The sequence below is a fragment of the Hypomesus transpacificus genome, chromosome 2, assembly GCF_021917145.1.
Source record: "Hypomesus transpacificus isolate Combined female chromosome 2, fHypTra1, whole genome shotgun sequence".
Classification (NCBI taxonomy): domain Eukaryota; kingdom Metazoa; phylum Chordata; class Actinopteri; order Osmeriformes; family Osmeridae; genus Hypomesus; species Hypomesus transpacificus.
Window position 1 is genome coordinate 4,134,099 of NC_061061.1, and position 25,052 is coordinate 4,159,150.

A 25,052-nucleotide genomic window follows, 5' to 3' on the forward strand; every position below is an offset into this window, starting at 1 on the left:
TCAGTTTGTTTTGTTACGCGTTTCTGGATTTTTTAAATATTTTTTATATATCGGAATATCAGATTTTTTAATCAACAAATATTTGTATCGATATCGGCCTTAAAATACTTTATAGGTCGGGCTCTAGTCATAACACACATGCTCTGTATGGTATATTTAACACACATACACACACACACTTTACTGTTTCTGATCATTTACATTCTTTAGCAGCATGAACCCTATTCATACCATGAGTTCTTAGTAAGAAACACACACACCCACACACACACTTTATCAAGCAGGTCTTTGTAACAGTGCAGAGTTCTTCAGCTCAACAGCTCAACCATGGGTGTCCATTGTGCAGTGCCATCCCTCACTATACATCACTTGAGTTCATGGTCCAGCTCTCCATCTCAACTCTGTCCTTAGAAAGTCATAGTGGGACTAACAAAACTTGACCAGAATCTAACAAAAGGTTGAGCTGGACACATCGGGCAAACAGCTGTTTTCAGAAACAATGAGATTCAGTCTGCTTCATGTCAATCGTATTTCCGGAGCTCAAGCCACAATGGTGAAGTGAGATGTTTTTAGAAAGCGCTCTGGTGAAGCAAACCTTGGGAAAGTCTCCCCTTTGCCACTAATCCAGCGTGCGGATTGACAGGCCAAGCCACACTGGTACCCACATCAATACGGCTGCACACACATGACGGGCTGGGATTAGGACTGGGCTCTGCGGTCGTTGTAGAAGCAGATCCAGTCCTGTTTCAGCAGACCTGGCTCAGGTCAACAGCTCTGCTTACACCCAGACCACTCCATCTGGCCTGACTGACATCATTTATACAACTGCCACCAAATTCCCCTTATGTAGGAACACAGAGTCTCAGCTGCCTGTGCTTAAACTGCACACATACACACACACGAAAATACACACATAATTATATGCACATATACACAGAGACACACAAACACACACACACACACAATGGCCTGTCAGGCCCCAGTCAGCTCTGTCCTACGACTTCTTGATCATGATCACCAGATCCGTTCTGCTGCTCGTCGCTCAGAACGGATCCATGGATCCGTGTACCCACTAATACCAACCAGCAGAGTCTGGACCAGGAGGGCCTCAGAGGGGTCACTGTAATCAAAGGGTCACATCACAGCTGTGATTTAGCTGAGAGGGGAGGAACGGTAGACAGCTGGGGGGGGGGAGGGGGGGGTGAGGGTGTAGCTGAACATCCCCCCCCCCCCCCACCTGAACAAACACCTGTATTTTCCCAGAGCTAAATGTGTGCATTTACGCCCCCAGACTGTTTTTTTCCTCGTTTTTTTTTTCTCGACGACTGCACAGAGTCGCGACGGAGACAAACACCCCGGGCCATTACCTTCCCTGACTCGGTGTCATTCCTGTCCGGCGTTCCAATTCATCACAATCATGCTCATTCAACGGCACGTGTGACATGGGCAGCGAGCGCAGCTGAAGGCAAACATTTCCACATGGAGGGGAAAGCTGTGTAAGTACAACCAGGTAACATCATTGCGATGCATTCAGCGTGGCCGTACGGCACACAGGTCTAACAGGCCCTCTCTGACTCGGCTCTGCTCTGGAAAGCAGGACGCCAGGGCAGGGTGAAGAAACGGGGTACACTAATCAATACAGGCAACACAGCGTAACAAAGCAAGCCTCTTTTCCAAACGCTGAGCCAAGTCATCACAAATGAACCGGTGGTATTTTGGACATCGACATTTGACCTTTTCCAAGTGTCACACACCACGGCCAGGGGCTCCATGTCCTAAGAACAGGCTATGGCTGTGTGCTCCTTCCCAGGGAGCCTGGGTTATCAGGGCCTGGGTCCCCCTGAAAGACACCCACCCAGGATTGGTGTGCTGTCTGAGGCTATAATCTACTCCAGCTCTGCTCTGACTGGAGCCAGGGGGCTGTGTGGTCACTGGCCTGGCCAGGGCTGTTGGGGTGGGGACCCAGGGCATTGGTCCCAGGCCCAGTTCTGGATCCACTGAGAAGAAAGGCTCTTTTGAAGAGATGTTCCCCTGCTGCCTGCCTGCCATGCTCTGCTCTGGGTTGCCTTCCTGCAAGTGCGAAAAATTCTCAGGAGTTTTTTTCTTTACTGCCTTTTTCTTTTCAGCTTTCTTTTTGTTCATCATAGAGCCAAAATCTCATGGCACTACCCTGCAACCAAAAACATTTCCAATTCATACGGACGTTCACGATCAGGTGCGCCCTCCCTCTAATTAGCCAACCAAACTTCCCCGGTTCACTTTGAGCGTGGCTCTTGGGAAGGCACACTTAGGCTAATAGGCAGTCAGAACAAAATAAACAATAATACAATTCTAAACAAATAAGTATGGCTATTCCCCCCAAAAACGATTAGACTATATTATTCAAAACAAGATATGATTATGGGCTGTCATTTTCCCCAATAGATAACTGGAAAAGTCTCAATACTGCCTGCCTGCCTGCCTGCCTGCATCACTGCTCACCTGCAAGACCAGGGCACACACGGTTCAGTGTCTGCCACAGAGGAATACCACTCTGCGCTACTCCAGACTTCACTGGAACACCATCTGACCCGCACGGCCAACAGGAGATACAACATCTCCCTGACAGGCCTTCTCCTGCACTTTGACTCCAGCTCCCGGCATGCCGGCCTGATAGATGGAGACATGTTCATGTTCGATGGAGGCAGGCAGGAAAGGCAGGCAGGCAGGCAGGCTGTAAAGCAGGCAGGCGCTAACCAGCGAGCCTGTGTGTCTGTGACTGTGGGCATTGTGCGCGGCTGTGACAGGGTCTAGTGTGTGTGAGCATGTGGTGAAGTGTGGGTGCTGGGCACGTGAACACATACTGTATGCATTAGCAGTATCGAGCGGTTGCGTGTGTCTGTTCGGGGAGGGGGCTGGGTCTGTGTGTATGTATGTGTCTAAAAGGGTCTTCAGCTCACCCTGTGCTAACCTAACTGGAAAAGGTACCTGCTTTTTCCTACTGCCTGTTTGTTGACACGTCTGACAGTCTGGGTGCGTCTATGAGTCAAGTCACAGAATTTCTGTGAGCCTGTATTTGTGGATGTGTATGTGTGGGAGTGATTGTGTGTATGTGCGGGTGTCTGTCTGTGTGTGTATCGTGCCTGTGCATGTATGTGTGTGCGTACTTGCGTGTGTGTGCGTGTGCATGTGCATGCATGTGTGTGTGTGTGAATAATGACAGGCTGTGGCCCCATTGGGGGGATTGATAATAGCTTGTTCTGCCAGCCTCGAGGGAGAGCAGGTAGACGATCCGCAGTCCTGACCCGGCACTCTCACATTACTGAGTGGCTCACAGACCCACTCCCTTCCCTCCCTCCCCCCTCCTCTCTCAGTCTCCTCCACCCCCCTAGCCACCACCCTCCTCTACTCCCCTCTGCTTCCCTCCAGTCCCATTGCCCTCCACTCTTCCCTGCACCATTCCCCTCTCCTCCCTGCCCCCAGTGTCCTCCACTCTCCTCCACTCCCCCCCATCTTCCCCTCTCCTCCCTTTCCACCAAACCTCCACTTGCCTCCATACTCCTTCCATGCACCCCCCTCCCATTTGTCTCCCCTCTTTCCCTGCCCTCCCCTTCTCTCCTCCTCCCGCCTCTCCACTTCCATGTACCCCTCCCTCGTTCCCCTCCACTCCATTAGAACATCCCTGCAAGCCTCCTTCCCTCCTTCTATGCCTCTCTCTCTCTCTCATCTGCCACTCTCATCCTCTGTTTCTCCCTGGTCACCCCCTTCACACTTCTCTGCCGTCCCATCCTGATCTGAAGCACAGCCCAGCCTTGTACGGCACAGCCTCCATCACTGTGCTCCGGGCGCAAAGCGTAGCCTACACCCTAACCCCCTACTTACTCTAAGCTACAAATCCCCTGGTCTGCACATACACTTAGCTTTACAGTCCCAGGCCCAGAGTCCCAGCTCCGAGTCAAGCACTTGGGACTTGAACACAAGGGCCCTGGCAGTTGTCCAACTGGAGATGGGGGGGAAAGAGAAATAAGAGAGAGAGGGAGAGAGAGAGAGAGAAAAAAGAGAGACGAGAGAGAGAGAGAAAGACACGGGAGAGAGAGACACGAGAGAGAGAGAGAAAGAAAAGGAAAGACGAGGGCGAGAGTGAGAGAGAGAGCAAAGGAGAGAGGGAGGTGCAGCCAACCCACTGACTCACATCCTTCCCTCCTGACTCTGCTCCAGCAGTGATGTAATGCTCTTGGCTTCTCCATCTCCCCCCACCCCCTGCCTGCCTGCCCCTAGCGCCCTCCCTTCTCTCCTCCTGTCTCTCTCTCCCTCTCTCTATCTCTCAGTAACTTCTCCAAATGCGCTGCATTCTACCCTCTCTTAGTCTTTCCTCCTCTCTTCTCGTCCATCCTCTCCTCTCTTTTTTCCCCTCTCCTCTCCCCCCCCCCCCCCCCATCTCCTCTGCTCTCATCCTTTCCTTCCCTCTGCTCCCCTCTCCTCTCCTCTCCTTTACCTCTCCTCGGCCCTCCAACCCCTGTCTTCTGCTCTGCTCCCTTCACTTCTCCTCAAATCGGCTCTCGCTCCGTTCTCCTTTACTCTGCTGTCCACTATTCTGATTTCCTCTGCTCTGCTCTCCTATTCTCTCTTCTGCTCTGCTCTGCTCCACTCTGCTCTGGGTGAAGTCACTGCTAGCTCTGGGTAGACACAGCAGCGAAAAAACGTTCAAATGTAACCAAAACAGCCCGGGGCCAAGTTCCAGACGCTCGGGAGACGGTGGTGCAGTCGCCATGGGAACGGAGGTAAACACGGCAAGAAACAAGGGCCTCAAACAGCTTGCAGCTGCCGGGCTGACTGAGTAAACACTAGGCAGGACCTGGCCCTGATTTACTGCCTTTAATCACTGGTGGGAGGAGAGAGCCATGGGGTTTGGACTGAGGAAATAATACGAATCTGATCAAATAAATCAGGCCTAATGGGCTACGACACAAGCTGACTTTTAGTAGTGGGAAGAGGGAGCTAGCACCAGGGATGCTGGGAGGCTGCTCGGGATTGCGGGATGGATCTGGGATGGGGTGTTCACCGCATGCTGGGGAATGAGGAGCTGACTTGATGCCAGAAGATAGATGATGGAGTTCCTGGAAAGCCCATGAGGCCCAGTGTAAACTCCTTCTTTGTGCATGGTGTAAAATGCCAGAAGTGCAGTACAACATCAGGTGGTGCAGAGAGTGTCACAGGTGTACGGGGTGATGTCATCTCACAGTAGTCTGGAGAATTCTGGCTGTGATCCACCACACCTGACCGATACCACACCACCCCCTCCTTTTCCAGGTGTTGTTCTGTTGTTCTATGAGAAGATTTTGAGTTATGAGTATTAACATTACGCCTCAATGACCTTGAGTGCCTTTCTTGTGTCTTATTCTTTCTCTTGTGACTCATCTCCAAACGTCTTTGAATTGAGATGATTCTCTTCCTTTCCTCCATCCTGTTGATCCCCTCTTCCTCTCTTCCCCTCTCTCCTGATCCCTCATTTCCTCTCCATCCTCCTCTGAGATCCCTCTCTTCCTCTCCTGCATCGTCCTCCTCCCTCACTTCCTGTCCTCCAACCCGCTCAGGTGTCCCTCTCTTCCTCCTCCTCCCTCACTTCCTGTCCTCCAACCCGCTCAGGTGTCCCTCTCTTCCTCCTCCTCCCTCGCCTCCTGTCCCCCAACCTGTTCAGGTAATCCCCACTCTCTCTCTCGACCTCCTCCGGGTCTTGAGAGGCCTGTGTTCCCCAGGGCCGTGTGTTGTGTTCCGGTGCTGTGCGAGTGCTGGAGCAGGAGGTTGTGTGTGCGGTGGCCCCGGGGCAAGGATGACACAGCCCCGCTGGAATGAGAGGGAACAGAGCCGGGCGTTCCTCTCCGAACGCACTATTAAACCCACTGCAGTACACAATGAGCTCATCTTAATTCAGGTCAGATGTACATCCTGCACTTTTTGTGTGTGTGTGTGTGTGTGTGTGTCTTCATCCCTTCTCTCTAATTCACTCTTTCCTTCTGTCCCCCCCCCCCCCCACACACACACACACACACTTTCTCCATCTCTCACTCTCACGCTCTCATTCCCTACCCCACTCTCTCACGCCCTCATTCCCTCCCTTTCTCTCTCTCTCTCTCTCTCTCTCAAACGTTGTCATCATTAGCCTCTTTCTCTCACCTACGTTATCTGGGGTCACCACCACTGCTGGCATGTGGCTCCAGGGCTGCCTGTGGAGTTAGAGGAGCAGGGCAAGGCCACTCGCCGCTGCCACTCTGCCCTCCTGGTGGACCCCGTCCTCTTATCTCCCCTCTGTAAACGCTTTCTAATCATAAACAATAATAAAGGAAGTCGGGTCGAGGCGGCCAGGGTCGTTAGGTCAGGCCTCGGCCATGGAAACATGAAAAGCCCATCGCTCTGTGGAGCGAGGCCACTTCCCCCATCCGACACAGTCTAACAATGGCGGGCAGAAACACAATGGACACCATCTCTTCATCTACAGAGAGATGTGTTTGGAAAAGTGCAAACAGTAGCATTTTTTCATCGTTTTTTTTACACTTCATAAAGTTAGAGTGCACCCCAAAACCAACAGAAATATAATATCCTCTTGTCTTAGTGAACCTTCATACTGTAACTGAAACCATTGTTCAGGAAATAAATAGCTATGTTAACTTAGGAAATATCTTCGAAAAGAACTATGAAACTATGAAAGAACTATAAAAAAAATATTTGGCATGGTATTAATAACCACTACTGAACACCTCAATGAGGAGCAGAAATGAACACTGACTGCAAATACATGCAGTCTCTGGATCATGTGTGGGTTTTGTCCCCTTCTAGCAGCTATGGACACATCATCAAACGCCAATGCTGTGTTCTGAGGTAAAAATGTGATGAGATCTATTTACAGAACAAATCAACCCATCAAGCCAAAGCCACACATCCAGTCAGACCGACCAGTGACACATTCTCTATTTGGTGCTTTTGGTCACAGTTTCACTTCTCTTCTGGACCATGACAACGACCACAAGCCACAGAAGATCCTGAAAGGTGTGCAAACAATGTTTCTGAAATGTACCACACCACACGCTTCCTTCAGTCTACTTCCGTTCCCCCCCAAAATTCAAGACTGCCTGAATGATTTCGTGTAGCATAGAGTCAAACCTTCAACGCGGCCATTTCTGATCACCTCAGTAAGACACAGCACTGACGACATTATGACGACGGATTACATTATATGAAGCCTCATACGATGCTGCTATCTTTCTGGATGAGCCTCAAAGGGCTGATACCAGACCTGGCGTGTCCTTCTCCCCAGGGGAGGCAGAAGGGCCAGCCAAATGGCCCACCTTTCTCAACCTCTTGTTACGGGGTGGTGGTGGTGGTGGTGGACCCAAGTGCACAACACAGACACGCCAAAAAACAGAGGGATGGTCCAGAGGGGTTTAATGTTGGGGTAGGTGCAGAGGGGACTGATGGTGATGACAAAAACAGACAGGACGGCAGGGTAGGCTGTACGGGGTCTGGCTGGGAGGCAAGGTTGGTGATCCTAGAGGCACAGGCAAAAAGTTAGTTCAGGAATAACACAACAAATAGTCTTAACAGGAACCGGGAGCATACTACCGAGGGTAGACGAAACTATTATCCGGCGATGAATGATGTGAAAACCAGGGTTGATAAACTGCAGGGCTGATGAGTTGATGGGAGACAGGTGTGAAGACTGAGGCAGAGTGAGTGGGTAATTGGGACCGGAGACCATGGCCACACCCACAACCGGGGAACACAAACGACCTGCCACTAGGGGGCAGAGGGCATGACACCTCTCCCTACTCCAGAAAACTCTGGATTAAACAAAGGATTCATCCAAAACAGACATTTAATGGATTTACAAACATCTCTCAAAGACAATGCTATTTGTGGACACTAGAAGGATTATTGGAGTTTGTGTGTGACAATTGATGCTTTCCCTTTAATGCTGTGTTGATGTAATTTGATGTTTTAATGTAACTTCCTTTCATGTTATGATAAGCCAGTCAACCTTGATTTCAAAATGATTTTAATTTACGAACCAAACCATTTATAAATGTTGTGTAGATATATCAGGAAGTATATGTGTAACGGGTGTGAACTGGTGAAACTCACTCCTCATGTAACAGGCCATCCGCGTCAATGAATGGCTAGCTTTTCTTTGGCGTAGTTTGTAGTGGTCGCGCTTTGCAATTCAGAGGTCGTGTGTTCGAGCATTTGGTTTCCATTTTAAGGAAACCATCCAAAAGTAACAGCCTCTTCACACCTTTCTGTGAGACAGTTTCATCAACACCCAGGCCAAGGACCTGACCAATGAACTGTTTTACCTGCCACAAGATTCAACTTCAACACGCCGGCGAACGTAAATGCGACTAGCCATATTTCTAACTTGTGACATTGGCATGAATTAATTGATATTGTGTGTGTTTTGATTAGACCTACACGTAAAACTAACTACCATTAGTTTACCATCAGACATTCCCGTTATTAGACAAAGGCCATAATTGATTATTTCTCCACCCCCTTCCCGCTCTTTCCATCTGACCCATTGTCTGTTTTGTTAAATGTGTTAGCCCATCAAACTCTTACTAAGCCAATAACATATTTCGATTACTGTTCACTATATTTCCATTTATTCCAATAAATCATTGTGCTTAACTGTAACTTGCGTATTCTGATCCCTCATGTTATTTGATCTGCTCTACACTTAGAACGAATTCATTACTTAAGATTAGACTGATTGTTACGAAGGCTATTATTAAACAAGGTTCGATAAGGTTGCCTCAGCGCCCCTTTAAACAAATTCTGAGGTGGTGCCCCCAAAACTAGATACTTTATAATAAAGTATTTCTAATCTTAAACGTGCAAACCCCGCAACATCAGCAACCAAAGGTCTGTCACTAAAGTGGTAAGGAGTTGAGGAATTTGCAAGTGCATGAGGAACAGCAAGTTAAGTCCAATTGACTCGTGGCTTTCAGCCAGCCAGTGCACTGCAATGTTCAGTATTTCTGGGAAAGGTTTCGCAATCAATTTTCATTCCAACGAGAAACCTGAGAAAGATAAGACTTTTATTGTGATTATCCATCATTTCAAGATAATCACTTGATCTCACTGTTTCTAGTTTCACATCTTGCTTTCTAGAAAATGATTGAATAGTGCAACACATTTACCAAGCTCAATGCACAAAAAGCAGCCTTGTTAAAATAATAATAGTAACAGGAAGGCATCAAATATAACCCTAGTAGTGTGTTGTGGAGAGCAAGAACAATATAGTATCAGCTTGCTTCCTCACGAGTATGGAAAAACACCACAGCAGATTTCAAATCTATTATAAATAAGCAATTGATGAGCCTAACACCACGTCTGAAATCAGAGCTAGCCAGGAGCCCAGTGGTGTTCAGGTTCACTGTGTTCTGGATGATTCTATGATGATGGCTGTGTTTCTTCCCTGCACTGAGCCACCAGTCTGGATGCTAGAGTTGATGCGGAGGCTGCGACCTCCCATCTCCAGTGTACCCCCCCCCCCCTTCCCTCTTTCCCTCCCTCCAACCAGCCCTCGCCCCCTCTACCTACCCCTGCCCCTCGCCCCCCCTCTTTTAGGAGTCAAAAGGTTGAGGTCTCCACACTATGTTGTATCTCACTCGGTTGACTAGCTATGTCTAACACATTTAGCCCTGACACAGCTCAGAACCAGATGTTTATGATTCAAAGGGAGAGAGCATTCAAATCCGTTGGACACCCCTTTCCTTTGTATGATAATGATAGCCATGACATTACAGTAAGATCTTCCGGCATTTTCTAAGGCCTGGTTTTAACACTGGTTTGTGTCAATGCCGCTCCCTGAGGGCACTGCTCTGGGACTCAGGGAGCAGAGAGAAAGAGAAAAATAGTGAGAGACAGAGATAGAGAGTCTCTGTGAAAGAAGGAAAAAGAGAGAATTCAATACAGAGAGAAAGAGAGGTAAGAAGACAGAGTAGAGACACTTGGTGATATATAGAGAGAAAGAGTGATAGAATGTGTGTGAGAGAGAGAGAGCAAGACAGAGAGAGAGTCCTCAGGTTTCACAGCTGTGAGCCCCAGCTCAACCCTAAAGTAAATGGACTTGGGGAAAGCCAATCTTAATTGATTCCAAGCCTCAAAGCTCTTTGGTAAACATTGTGGAGCAATGAAAATGACTTGTTATCCTAATTCAGTGGACGCTCTCTGCCTCGCGTTTGGCAAAGCCAAAAATCCGGGAAACAGATGGTTGCCTGAATTTAAACTCCTCCTTCGTTCAGGGAGATCTCAGCTCTGATGGAGGGGCGCGGAAAAAGAGAAGCATGTCCGAATCTTCTCAAAGCTCTACGGTTCTCAATAAACAACACTCATAAACATGGTTCCTTTAAGGTGAAGCAATGTTGAGAGAACTGCCTCTGAGCAACAGAATATGCGTTTGTAAACTGCTCTGCCGAACGACAGTAAAAGGAATTTAAAAGGTTCCAGGGATCGACTATATAGCTTAAGTCTGCCAAGATAGAGAGTTAGGTAGATAGATAGGTACATAGGTTGATAAAGACACACAGACAGAGACAGAGAGACAGAGAGACAGAGAGACAGAGAGACAGAAAGACAGAGAGACAGAGAGACAGAGAGACTATCCCCTTTGGGAAATTGAAGAGAAGAGTGTGCTCTGGGGAAATGTGACCTCTTGTCCTTTTGCTGATCCTACAAGTTGCCACTCATTCACTCACTCAGTGCAACTGAGCGTGATCGGCGTCACGTTGACCTTCAGTACCACGTTGTTTGCGATGAAACGTTGACCTTTGTCCCCGTCTGTGTTGCGGTGGGGCTTTGGGGGCAGGAAGTTCCTGTGGAGAGAGCCCGCGCACGGAGCCACTTGTTGGGTCCTAATGGCTTCCTGTGGAAGCGCTGTTTCTCACCAGAGGGGTTTCCTCTGCCCTGCTTGATCCTGCTGATGCTGACATTTCCATGCGGCTCCCCACTCGTGTGAACCAGCCCGTCCAGACAGCGTTCCGATACTCAAGGCTCATTCCATCGTCCTGCCGGTAAACAAGACGCGTCACCCTGCACGGTCCGATCGGACCCGCTCTGTGGTCGTCCCGTGGTCTAAAGTAGGTTTACTTTAGACCTACTTATGTTAGACTTTACTACTTGCACTGCAGAGCTCAACGTCTTGTGTCGCCCTTGCTTTCATCCCTTTTACCAAAGGGAGTATATTTATAAATATATCCAAAATATGTATACATTTATGTATAAATGTATAAATAGTTCATTAGAAAGTAATTGGTTTCTTGTCAGTTGAACACAGCTTGGTTTGGTGTAAATATCAATAAAACAGCTGAATTCTGTTACTATTTTAGATAACAGAGTGGCAAACCATACAAACAAACACCAAGTTAGGCCCCAGGCCCAGACTACCACAATAACCTGGCATGTGCCGACACCAGTACCAGAATCAGATTCTGGCAGGGCTGTATGAACACAATTAGTAGGGCCTCATGTCATACTGCAGTTATGTTTCGCTGTGACCACGTCATAATACAGCTGATTATAAAACGTTTAAGATAAAAACCACAACCGGATCGGAGCCCTGGTGCATGGCGGTTGACTGTGAGGTGAGGCGGTGGAGAGACCCAGCGAGGTGTGGAGTCTGAGGCGACAGGTAAACCCAGGTGAGGCAGGCCCTGCGATGTCTCTCTTACCGGCAGTGATTGGAACTTCTCCAGGGGGATGAAATTCCATCTGCGTCGAGGACAAAGAGCCTGTCGCTCTGTCAGTCAGGCTTAGCCATGGCTGGGCCTCCCATCTAATATTCACCAGCTCCTCCTGCTGTAAACTCACTCAGCACCAGCTCCTCCACACCAGGCTGCCTAAACGCTATGCTACGCTAACACTATTCCCGCTTCACACACCTGGGTCAAGGTAGGCCAGACCGACTGACACGTTGCTTGGGCTGAAATCTAAACGCTGCACTCTTGTCATCTGGAGGTGACGGTGCACTCAGAACGAGAGACACTCATAAGAACATATTCATTGGTCTTTATCCAAAGAGACATACAGTACATGGGTTTATTTGAACAAACACTGAAGTGTTTGTGCAACCAAAGGCGTTACCCCCGAAAAGCTGATATCCCCACAGGGGTCCGAGAGCTTGTGACATCATAGTGAGACACACCCACACCCGGAGGACATCTGGCGAGGGGCGGAGAAACAGCAACCAACCAACGCACACAAACTGACAGAAATTGCCCCAAAAACAATCGACCCGTTTTATAGAGTGTAGTGACAAAAGGGTATATGTTTCTGTCACTGTCACAGGAATCCATTTGAGATTCACACCCCGTCAAGATGAACCAAACCCTTTCGGTCAGTTTGACCACGACAGACCGGCCTTGTTGCAGAAAGCTGTTCAGCATCCGTACAGTACGAGCGAAAGGGGTGGAAAGGTCTTGCGTTAGTACCCGTGTTTTGGAGCGTGAAATGCAAAACCTCTGTCAAAGCAGTCAAGGCAGAGGCCTCAGTTCAGCCATGACCTCATGTCGTCTCCTGGGACACTTATGACACGCTGTGCCTATTAGGACAATACTGAGCCAACAGCAAAACATGAATCGCCTGTCACCGACACACACACGCACGCACGCAGCTCCATATGTAACGCAACACTGACAAGAGCTCAGAGACAACAGAGGGACAGTCAGTACCAGAGGCAGAGGGACAGTTAGGGCCCCCCTTACTGCGGTCCTCAACACACCACACTACGCTAGGAGACAGATTCCCCGTCTGTCATCTACTGTGAGAGCTGTATGTGATGTGGTGGTGTTCTATCTACTCGTCAAGTTGAAAGGAACTCACATCACCTCCAACCACTATGCTCGGTTAAGTCTTGCTAATGCTGTGGCACAAACACACATGCGCACACTCACTCACATACATATACTGTGCTCAGAAACACACACAAGTGCATACACACACATGCAAATGCACACAGACACACACACACACAAGCATGCACAAACACACAAACCGACGCAAACAGCAAACTTCTAGCAGTATACTCTGAGGAGATCTGAGAATGTTATGAATTCTGAAAGCTAGCCAGCCAGCGAGAGTCCTTGACAGATTGAACAGCATATTGTTGAGAGACAGGCCTGTCAGTTTTACTGTGTGTGTTGGCGAGGTTTGGGGTCGGTGGCGGTGTGGGGAGGGGGTTGCAGCACTCACCCGATCTGTCTGTTGGTGGAGGGGGCCTGGGTGATGACGGAGCTGGACTGGGGCGAGGGCAGGGCCTGCTGGATCACAATGCTGCTGTCGTGGTTAGCCATCCGGGAGTGAGACTGCTGGTGTTGGCCTGGCTGGCCATGCAAGGAAATGTTCTGGACGGAGGACAGAGAGAGACAGGGCAACCTAGTGACCATCACATGCTTAACTGTCAATCATTGGAATGTTACTGAATTTTCAAAAGTGAATGTATGTCGAGGGTTAGGGCATCAATAAAGCTGTTAGGGTGTTCATGCGTTTGAGTCACTTGACTGCGTTTGATTGTGACGCCCTCAATAAAGCTGCGCGCTGTAAAATGCACTCCGACAGTCATTTGACTGTTGAGCTGCCTGCTCAGTACACACTGTTCAGTTACCTAGCAGGAACTGCGCAAACTGTGGTTTCATGACTGACTTTTCACATGGGGAAGTGTGCATTTGTGTGCATGTGTGTGTGTATCTGTGTGTGTTCGTGTGTGTGCATCTGTGTGCGTGTGTGCATCTGTGTGTGTGTGTTTGCGGGCATCTGTGTGCGTGTGTGCATCTGTGTGTGTGTGTTTGCGGGCATCTGTGTGCGTGTGTGTGTGTGTGATACAGGGCTAATGAGGGTCTGGTTTTCATACCATTATTTGTCCAGCAGCTATGCTTGTTTATATAGTCCTTGAGGCATGAGTGTGGAGACTTGAATTTAAAATAACTTGTTATACAAATATATATCCCCCACTTCACTAATTTGGCTGGGCAGACACACACGCACAGGCAAGTAGAAACGATTTGCATAATAAGTTACTTATAGAACAGAAGAGGTGTTTCTTAACAGACTAACAGTAAAATACACAACATTCATATGCGCCGTAACTCTAACTGTACTGTTTATCCTTTGCTCACCTTTTCCTCTGCAACTTAACACAGGTCTTTTAGGCACCATGTATAGACAGCCAACACCACTTCAAATGTGCTGTGCAGCCTCGGTACTGTAGGTGTTTTACGGCAAGTCCCAGCACTAATGTTATAGTGTGACTATCTCCTGTCTTGCTTACAGGACAGCACTGCTATTTGAACTTCCACACCCCGGTTGTTCTCTGCTGATCTCTCTCGCCTGCGCTGGGCTGTCCCATTCCTGCTGCAACTCGCCTCCTGCTGACTTAGCGCTGCTCCCCGACCATAAACCACCCGCGCTGGGGGAGACGAGACGCGGCTGACCCCAGCTCAGACAGCCTGCTCACGCCAAAAAAACTCCCCAGACGTCAGCTGGGCTAGAAGTTGCCTGCAGAGCACTCATTCCAGACATGAGATAAGCAGTCTGCGCCGCGGCTAGGCTAGGCTACGCTCGACCCGCAGCCTACAGGTATGCAGTTAGTGATCACCTGTCAATCACAGCACCCCACTCTGAGGTCACAATGAGCAGCTGCCAGGCCACAGGGGGGTGGGGGTGTCTGGCCTGGCCCAGTCTGACCTGCAGGGAGTGGTTATGGCAAGCTAATCTGTGGGCGCTGGAGGAAAGGTGATCCTCTATCTGGTCCCTGACAGGTGACTGTCTCTCTGTTTGAAGTACAGGTGGAGAACATGATCCCCTGCTTTCTGCTCACCTGTTGGAACTCCCAGACGTCTGGCTGCCTGCTTGTCTATCTGCAAGTCTACCTCCCTGAATGCATGGATTTTTCAAGGCTTTTCTGAGTTATTGTGACAGTGATTGTTACAGAGAGACAGGAAATGCGGGCCATTTAAACCCAGGTCTCTGCAGTAAGGCCGATGCGGTCAGCCTACGTGCTTTATGTGCTCTTGAAGTGCTCTACCCTGTGAGCCACCAGGGCACCCCACCTGAATGTCTTTCTGTCTACCTACCTGCCTGCCAGTCTACCTGCCAGCCTGTCTGCCTATCTACCTACCTACCTACCTGCCTACCTGCCTGCCTGCCTGTCTGCCTATCTACCTACCTGCCTGCCTGCCTGCCTGTCTGCCTGTCTACCTACCTGCCTGCCAGTCTACCTGCCAGCCAGCCTGTCTGCCTGCCTGCCTGCCTGTCTACCTACCTGCCAGTCTACCTGCCAGCCAGCCTGTCTGCCTGCCTGCCTGCCTGCCTGACTGCCTGTCTACCTACCTACCTGCCAGTCTACCTGCCAGCCAGCCAGCCTGTCTGCCTGCCTGCCTGTCTGCCTGTCTACCTACCTGCCAGTCTACCTGCCAGCCTGTCTGCCTGCCTGCCTGTATGCCTGTCTGCCTGTCTGCCTGTCTACCTACCTGCCTGCCAGTCTACCTGCCAGCCTGTCTGCTTATCTGCCTGCCAGTCTACCTGCCTGCTTGCCTGCCTGCCTGCCAGTCTACCTGCCAGCCAGTCTGTCTGCCTGTCTACCTACCTGCCTGCCAGACTACCTGCCAGCCAGCCTGTCTGCCTGTCTGCCTGTCTGTCTACCTACCTGCCAGTCTACCTGCCAGCCTGCCTGCCTGCCTGTCTGCCTGTCTACCTACCTACCTGCATGTCTACCTACCTGCCTGCCTGCCTATCTACCTGCCAGTCTACCTGCCAGCCAGCCTGTCTGCCTGTCTACCTACCTGCCTGCCAGTCTACCTGCCAGCCTGTCTGCCTGTCTACCTGCCTGTCTACAGTCGTGGCCATGAGTTTTGGCAATGACAAATGTTGTGTTTTGCAAAGTTTGCTGGTTCAGTATTTGAGAAAAAATGTTTTCACATGTTTCTATAGAATAATGGAATACAATGTTTAATATATGCAAATAGTCCCCTCTTTTATAGCAGTCAATCTGCTCTTAAAATACAATAAGAATGATAGAGTGATTTCACCTGGCTATATCTAGTTCACACTTTCCCCTGTGTTGATGATATGACTTACTGAAATTATTCTAGCCATTTTATGCCAAGGCCCAGTAAGCTTAGCAAACCCAAAATGTATGTCGCTCCCAATAGTTTTGGCCCCTGCTGTGCCTGCCTGCCTGCATGTCTACCTGCCTGGCTCTGTGCTGCCTGAACCTATACTGTTGCAACGTGTATTACTGCGTAGCGGTTTGATTTAAGGCAAATTAAGTGTGTGTGTGTGTCAGGGCTGGTGATGACTAAGAGGAACTACCCATAGTGCACCTGTCTGACTTGCCTGCAGCAAAAATTGCAAAACAGCCATAGGTTAACCTGGGGTTTCCCATGCCTGCCTCTATCTACTCTGCTGTTCTGTACTCTACTCTACTCTACTGAACACAGCACTTCTACAGAACACTGCTCTACTCTATTCTACATAACTCTGCTCACTGTACAGCACTTTACTGTGATCTGACCCAGTGTACAGAACTGTACTGTGATCTGACCCAGTGTACAGAACTCTACTGTGATCTGACCCAGTGTACAGCACTCTACTGTGATCTGACCCAGTGTACAGCACTTTACTGTGATCTGACCCAGTGTACAGCACTGTACTGTGATCTGACCCAGTGTACAGAACTGTACTGTGATCTGACCCAGTGTACAGCACTCTACTGTGATCTGACCCAGTGTACAGAACTCTACTGTGATCTGACCCAGTGTACAGAACTGTACTCTACCTGTTTGTTGTCTTCTTCCTCCTGGGCCTTGCGGAACTCCTGCTCGATGGAGCAGTCCAGCTCGCTGAACAGCCCCACCTCCTCACAGTTCTTCAGGAAGCGTGTTGGGGTGGGCGTCTGGTCTGGAACAGAGAGAGACAGGTTGGAACCCAACAACGGCTTAGAATTCAACACAGTTGGGACTGCACCCTACAAATCGTTTGAACGTGAGTTTAAGGTTGAAGATGATACCGTGTTTTTCAACAAAATTCCCTGTGCTTTTAGACTGCTGTGATATGGAGCAAAAAGAATAGCAGACATTGGCATGGCTCTCAGCAGCCATTCCAGTTAACAAAGTCCAGATCCCACCAGCAAAGGGGGGCTCGTTTGTCAAGCCAGGTACCCCAGACCACCTTCAGAGGGGCACCAACTGGATCAGGTTTCCGATAGGCCGAGGTGAATTGAGGATCAAGTTCATTTCAAAGGCTAAAAGCATACTTTGACGTCTGTTTATCCATTCTGGCTAGACTGGGGATTGACTTTAAAACTTTCTTTGTGACCTGTAAGACCCAAAATACAGTTTTGACCAAAGGCAGTTCAGCTTTCCCCAGGGGTTTGAAGTAGAAGTCTTCCATTAATAAAATCAGCAGAGCGCGGTGTCTGTTTTCACCACAGACGCGCTAACTCGAGGGGGATGTTAGAAGCAGGCCAACCGCGAACCAAAACAAGCTAAGTTGCTTGAGTGTCATAGATTTTTAAGGTAAAGGGCAGGCGGCTATCAAATCGGTCTGGTTGACATGTTGAAGTTATGTTAAACCCCAAAGGGGAGTCTGACAGAAAGGTTAATTATGGACATTGACTCTCCCAGCCTGAGGGGCCAATGTCCCAGTAAGAGAAACGATCGAGCTGTACCTCAGAGAGGGAGGAACAAGGACACGCGGCCTAGAAAACCCGATCTGGCCTGTCCGCTGAGTGTAAATAATAAACAAGACACAATCTCAGCAACTGCAGCTTCGACGTTGCAGCTCCGCACACTGCTGCAGCTGCTCCTGCAGGGTCATGTCTAGGCACGAGGAGCTGGGAATTATGGGGTGCCCTTGAGGTGATGCTTACAGGTGCTGTACACAATCTATAAATCTGATGTTTCTTTGAACTGTAGATCAATATGTCACCTGAGCCACTCCCTGCTCCCTCCATGGGAATGAAACCAGCCACCCTCCCTCTTCCTCCCTCCTTCCCTCCCCCTCTTTTCCTCTCCTCTGTCAGGGAAAGACTAATGCGGGGTCGAAGGACAGGAGGAAGTCGGCGAAACACAAAGAGGTGAGGTGGAGAAATGCTGTCTTTGACAAAACATTTATCTTCACTTGAAAAAGAAGCCCCATTCATTTGGACGGTTATACATCATTGTCTCCTTGTCTCCGATGAGCTTAGCAGATTTAACGCCGGCTAAAGACAAGCTGCAGACCCAAGCTCAAGTATACCCTTCCAATACGCATGGACACTAGATCCACAGACAGCAGAGACGAGGAGAAGGCATCGACGGTAATGAAAGAGGGGTGGGTGAACATGACAAGTCTTGATTTACGTGACTGTAAATAGCTCAGTACAGACACACCGTAAACCCAGTGGATGACAGACAGCAGTGTGGGATGAGTTTACGTGGGACTTCATCCATGCATGAAGAGGCGGGAGACCGCCCCAGAGCCCTCAGAGAGAAGCTACAAGCCGGCACCGAACACGGTGTCAGGACGGTGCAGAGTAATGTTTGCCTAATCGATGAAGCCGTTTCTCACCCGATAGCATGTTGTCGTTCTTTATGGAGGGGAACTTCAGGGTCATCTCATGCTTGTGTCGGTGGATCATCAGATGGTCTTCGGTGGGGAACCGCTGGTGTGGAGGGGTGAATGGGATGGAACATGACAGATCAGCTCTCCAACATACATACACACACACACACGTACACACACACTGTTAAAAGCCTGCTTCAACACATGGATTTGCTTTCCCTTTATGTTCTGCAACTTTCTTTTCTGTAGGGGATTTCATATATCATAAAAACATTTCACATTAGAGCATTCTGCCAATATTGAATATACATAAACCAGTATCAATGGTTTATGTAGTAAACCATTATTAATCTCCACCTTGGCTTTAAAGCCTTAAAACAAATGAATACAATGCAAATGTTACAGTTTTTCACACGCAGTGTTTTCTAATAAAAGAGTGACAGGGTTCCTTTTGATTCCATAACTATTTTAGAGTAATATATTTACACCTGCAGCAAAAAAGCACCTTTATTTAAAGGTAGTGTTTCACTCCTGTCTGTGAGATTCTGTTTCGTCTTAATGTGTGAGGGAGCTTACTCCCTGGGCCTGCTCAATGTTCTCGTCTTCATGTTACTTGCAAATACACGCACGCACACACACACAAACGCAGGCATACATACACACGCACAAAGAAACAAGCACACGCACCACACACACACACACACCAGGCCTTGTGTCGACACCCACTCACCTGAGAACAGCCAGGAGCGCTGCACACGTACGGCCTTTCCTGCTCTGAGTTCATCACTCTTGCCGACTCCTCATAAAACTACAAACACAAAAACAGAAGAAAAAGGAGGGAAGTTAATATTTTTCACCCCCCCAGCAGATGCAGAAAACGACTTCATCCCTCTCATTGTGTCAACCGAGATGAAGCGGTTACGTCGTGCCTGAAAATAGCTCAACGGTTTGCTTTCAGTCATAAACATATAGTGTTCCCTGCCTGCAGTGGTCTGCACTCAGGTGTTTACAGATGGAGGAAGTGACATCAAGGGCAGAGCTGTTAGGGCTGGGAGGCAGGGCCCGGCCGGGTCTCCATGACACTGGTGATTACTGACCCTCGGGTGTCAGACTGCCACAGCGTCTCAGCGAGAAGCCGTATCACTGACCACCGCGCAGCAGTGTCAGCTATCCATGTTGGAGTAGCACACAAGAGAGAGAGAGCCCTGGTCTCTCAGCACAGAGGTCACAGCAGCCAGTGAGTGGTCACTACCACAGGGATTTACTTGTTCAATGGTTACACTCAATAGGCATCTGCAAGAACGCAAATCCTCTCTTTAAAATACAGGACAGTGTTTTTCTTACAGCACGTTAAACAGAATGCTAACTGTTATGCTCTCCACTCTGGGCCGCCCTCTCTCTCTCTCTCTCTCTCTCTGACCAACAGTTGTTGACATGTATTGGTGGGTGATACAGACGGTTAAGGTGCTCTCCATGCCTCTGACCGGTCCCTCCACCTTGGCCTCTGGGTCAGGCTCAGCAGCATCCAGCCTCGACCAGGCCACATCAGTGACAAAGACAAACTCTTTTTGAGTGATTTTGTGGCTCCAAAAGAATTGATTTTCCGTTATAGTGTCTATGACCGAGTGTGCAATTTTGAGGGAAAGGGGACGATAAACTGTATAAGCAACAGGCTACATACACAAAAGTGTCACTTTCCAATCCAATATGAATGAGTAAAACATTTAAGATCAGGCCACACATGACGTCTTAAGCATGAATACTTTCATACATGATTTGCATGCGTGATTTTCGGACAAGTACAGACTATTTCCTCTGGCACAGTCGAGACGTTCAAATATTGCGTTAAGTTAACCAGGCCTGTTTTCCTTCCAGGCTATCCTTCTGCTGCAAAGTCTGCTGGAAAGGGCCTGGACAGGGTCCCTCTTTCAGAGAGTGATGAGTGCTGCCACCTCCAACCCCCTCCCTATCCCTAGGCTCCCCAGGGCCCTCATCCTTCACCTGGTCTGTTTCAGCACAACAAAGCCTCCGAGAGGAACAATGTTAAGACCACTCCATCTCTGTGCAGGGAAAACAGACAAGAAGTAACGATAATACGGCATTTTGCCGCTAATGATCCCAAACACAAGGATGAGTGGCATCCACAGCATGATTTTTCAGCGTCAACAAAAGGGTCACTTTGTTTTTCACGGTGACTGACAACTCTTCGGGAGCCGTCACTGGATAGTTCTGTCCATATTGAGGTCATATCCTCACTCCCACTCATTCCTTCTGATACGATCCCAGATCCAAGCAATCGCACCTAGTTCAAAAATGCTTGGTTCCCCAGGCCTTTTAAAAACAATCAAAACAAATCAACTTCTTGGGGCACTCCCCTGTTGTAATCACATAGATACATCCTCATTATTACAGGAACATAATATATTGCTTATTTTTACGTTGTTTCCTTTCACCGAGACATACATAAAATCAGCACGTCCAGAAGGAAATTCAAACCATAAGACATATAAAACACTAAAACATGAGCTCCATATAAGCCAGGGTGAACGTTCCAAACGCTCAAGCCCCCTAACCCGACAGTGCTCAACGCCCTTTCCTTCAATGGGCCACTTGGCTCTCATTTGGCATAGATGTTTTAGTTTAGCAGAGGAAATTTGGTTACACTTTACATTAACTAGGTCCCGATGTGAGAGAGGGGAAGGATTAGGGTCCGGAGATCGGTTTCAAGAGGAACCAGGGAAGGAACTCTCCAGGTAGACCGCATATTACAATTCAAACAGCATGGTGAGGTTACAGGGGTTTGGAGACGGGGGCGGCCAGGGTTACGGCAAGCACAAACTTGCGTTGCAACTCGAGTCCCTTCGACAGCGCAGGTTCAAGGTGGGACCACAGCGAGCCCCGAGGCAAGATATGCTGAGCTTTCCCACAATGCATTGCGTGAACCCCAGCTCATGCAGGCCTACACACACAGGACAAAAAGGCCCGGCAGAGGCAAGTCAAGCAACCCTCAATCAGTGTCAGTCGTCACGTCAGCCTTAGTGTGTCAACTCACATCGGCCACAGAGATATACAACCGCTCCAGCTTCACTAAGACTGACAGTTCTCTTCATACCTACAGCTGAGCTTACCAGGTTGCGAAGTCGATATGGCCCATGCAAATCTGAGTGCACTGTACAGATAATGTACCGTATCACCACAAGCAATTAGCTTCGGGTCAAATCAGATCGATAACTGTGAAAATAAGTTTTAGTCTGGTTTTTGTACCACTACTATTTAAGGTACGAGTTGTTTAATATTGAGCAGAACATTCAAGTTGTAATAGTTATAACAACTCCAACAATACAGTTCAATCAATCTTTTTCATTGGGATGGTCAAGGTCATCTGTGTAATTTAATAAGCACATAAAAAATTCAATTAGTCTGATTAAATTAATTTGTTTAAGAACTTTTGCTTTTATAGTCATGACTACATAATAAATGTATTCCTGCATAACCACATTAATACTATAAGAAAGAGCAGAGACAAACAATTTATCTTTAATTTATCTGAAATTATCACTATAAGCCATTTTACAGACAAGCAATATTTTAGGAAGCATTTAAAGTTACATTTCATGATGAAAGATAGAAACATAAGAAATCTAAGGAAAATTGTGTTTAACTGTAAGTGGTAAAATAATCATTAGCTCTACTACAGCTTTTGAAAGTTTGCTTGTACTGTTGTTTCTTTAATGTTCAGTAGCCTATGGATTCTTCATTCAATCTCCTAAAACAGTCATGGCAACCAATGACTCCAACTATTATACATTTAATAGTTATCATCCTAAACCTAATCGAGGCTTTGTCAAATTATGATCCATTCTGCGGTATAAGCGAATAGTTTCTTGTTTGAAAGCAAGTAGTTACCGTCATGTGAACACAAAGAATATTAAAGCATCTTTTTCAGTCCGCGGGCACAAGTGTGCCTCGTCAGCACAAACCACTGAAACCTTCAATATCTCGTCGGTTAATCAAATACCGACTGGCCTGCAGAATGACGTAATTTTTTTCTCTCTTTTAAAAACGAAAAAGGAATACTTTAGCAGTATGAAGCAACTAATTGTATTTCTTAAAAAAAAAAAAAAATGATACAGTAACGTGACCCATTATATCGTTCTTGAGATGACAGTAAAAGAATCCCGCAGCTCACCGAAAAGACGCAGAAGTCTAGACGGCGTCTACAGTCACAGATGGGACAGGAGGAGAATTGTGCAAAAATATCTTAAGTTTTTTGTTCACAGTAAAAAATATATAATTATAGCCGTCTAGAACATTTTTATTGTGAAGTCGCCAACTAACAGTTTAACTACGACTGTTAAATGATTTACTTTCTTATTTGTACACAGAACGGTGAACTGTCATTCGAATACGGTTCATTCCACAACCGAGTGTGTTACTGTTACTTAGCGGGAGCAGCCTGCTTGACAGACCACGAGCACCGAGCTACACTTGCCTCTCCGCTGTGAACTTCAACAACAGTCAACAGCGTGGACTACGCGCGCGTCCAAATACTAAGCTGTTTTTCATGATGATGAGATGGAAACCAATGCATAAGAAGCAAATATCGAAGGGAAATAATAAAAAGTATCTTCAAACCGAAATATGCACAAAGCTTAAAATGTGTAGGCTGAATAAATCTATTTAAATGCAAAATAACTTGCCACTGTAGTTGTCACATCAACATCAGCTAACAACTAACGGTTTCCTAGACTGACAGTACATACCCGCAATTTCAAGATAAACTGTGATAGTGGAACAACTTTAACTTACCAAACAAGTGTATAAAATGTGCAGCAGTCTCTCTGAAGGAACCACGTTGGACTGAGAAAAGATTACAATACATTCTATTTAGAGAAGCATTACCTCACCCATAAGGTGACGTCACGTGGGATTCCTGAACTTCTAAATCATTGCGGTCCGGCTGTAGGCGGGGCAAGCGAGGAGGAGTTAGCAACAGTAGGGCCTACGGAGTGCTGGACTCATAGTGGGTGCGGTGCGGCGCAAATCTTACATTATCGAACTTGTGTCTGTAAGATGCATTTAGCAAAATGCAAGATTTTCACCGAGGTAGAGCAGGTAACATTCTAATTTAAATGTAGCTTAAGTACAAAGTAGTGATCTGTTTGGAAATATTGACAATATGGCTATGCTGTTTTTAAGGGCTCGTATATACTATGTACTTTTTAAAGCTATAATAATGTCAGTCGCTAACTTTGTTAAATATGTCATATTTATTGATTTACTTTGTCACTTTGAGTTTTCTGAAGAATGTAAAATATATTATATTGTAAATAACCCTAATAATAAATGTATTAATATCATAAATAACTAAATCCCTAACCCTAATAAAACCTCGAGGTCATAAAAGCATGGATCTTCAAAACAGGTATGCCCAACCATGTTCCTGGATCCTCCAGTTGTAACTAAGTTCCATCTAAGAACCAATTTACTGTATGTGAGAATCCAGTGCTCTAGGTTAAAGTTGGAGCAAAAACCACCAAGACAGTATACTTTGGAAACAGGATTGGACAGGCCTGCTCTAGAAAGATCCCAGAGCTGCCCTTGTCTATACGAGAGTACATGCCTTCTTAATAATGAATAATCAAACAGCCTTGAGTAAATAAATAATTGGTGGCATTATATGGACGTCTAAGTGTTGGATTTAAGAGATGCTGTTACAGGGACAAAGAAGTGAGATATTTGTCCTGCCGTAATTGCCAGGTAGAGGTAATTTGATGCAAGTGAAATCAAAGGACAGACAGAACATCACGGCACTCCATCAACCAAACAACTCTCTGCACTGCAACACATCCTTCCTCCAGCACCTCAAGATGTTTACGTCTAAGAGACTTTTATGCAAGCATTAAAATGATTGACAAAGTACTGTACATCAGTAGATAGGATAGGCATATGCAGTTATGATGTGCTTGTCACTTGGATGATTACCATACGTCACTCATTGTCCCCTGCTTATGACTTTGATGTGGGCCACAGCATTCTCTAATGATATTGTTACATTTACAGAGCAATACGTCATCTCCAGTCTGGTGTCATGCAGTGATGACTAAGTGACAATGTCTGCCGGAAAAAATCGAATTAATTCTGAATCCAGTTCGTTACAACTTGGGTTGAAGCTTACAGGATGTGTGCTCTCCAGGAAAAAGCTGGGCATTCCAGGTCTAGAGAACCCATGCCTTTGTAAACTGGTGGCAAACTCTTTAAAAACCACCGTACATAGAGGACAAAGAAAACCTGTCTCAAAAGCGTCTGACAGCTTGACAGTTCATGTAGAACACTGACATGTTGACTGTCAGCAACAGAGTCACCAGAACACAACCCTCGTTGTCAACTCAATAGACAAGAATTGTAAAGGAACATGATGCAAACGTAAACGAGTCCTTCCTCCATACCCGATATTATTGATGTCTGTTTTATTGCACATC

General features: G+C 47.4%; 1 protein-coding gene across 1 annotated transcript in view; it reads right to left on the reverse strand.

Moving 5' to 3' along the window:
• Positions 1–23,467, reverse strand: part of creb5b (cAMP responsive element binding protein 5b) — a 45,122-nt gene extending 21,655 nt beyond the window's left edge. Inside the window, exons 1-5 of the mRNA XM_047035455.1 lie at positions 23,380–23,467; positions 19,301–19,378; positions 18,577–18,670; positions 16,805–16,926; positions 13,222–13,373 (exon numbers count right to left, since the gene is read on the reverse strand). Coding sequence (XP_046891411.1) covers positions 13,222–13,373; positions 16,805–16,926; positions 18,577–18,670; positions 19,301–19,354 — 422 coding nt within the window. The 5' untranslated portion in view covers positions 19,355–19,378; positions 23,380–23,467. The remainder of the gene's footprint in view (positions 1–13,221; positions 13,374–16,804; positions 16,927–18,576; positions 18,671–19,300; positions 19,379–23,379) is intronic.
• Positions 23,468–25,052: the final 1,585 nt, after the last annotated feature.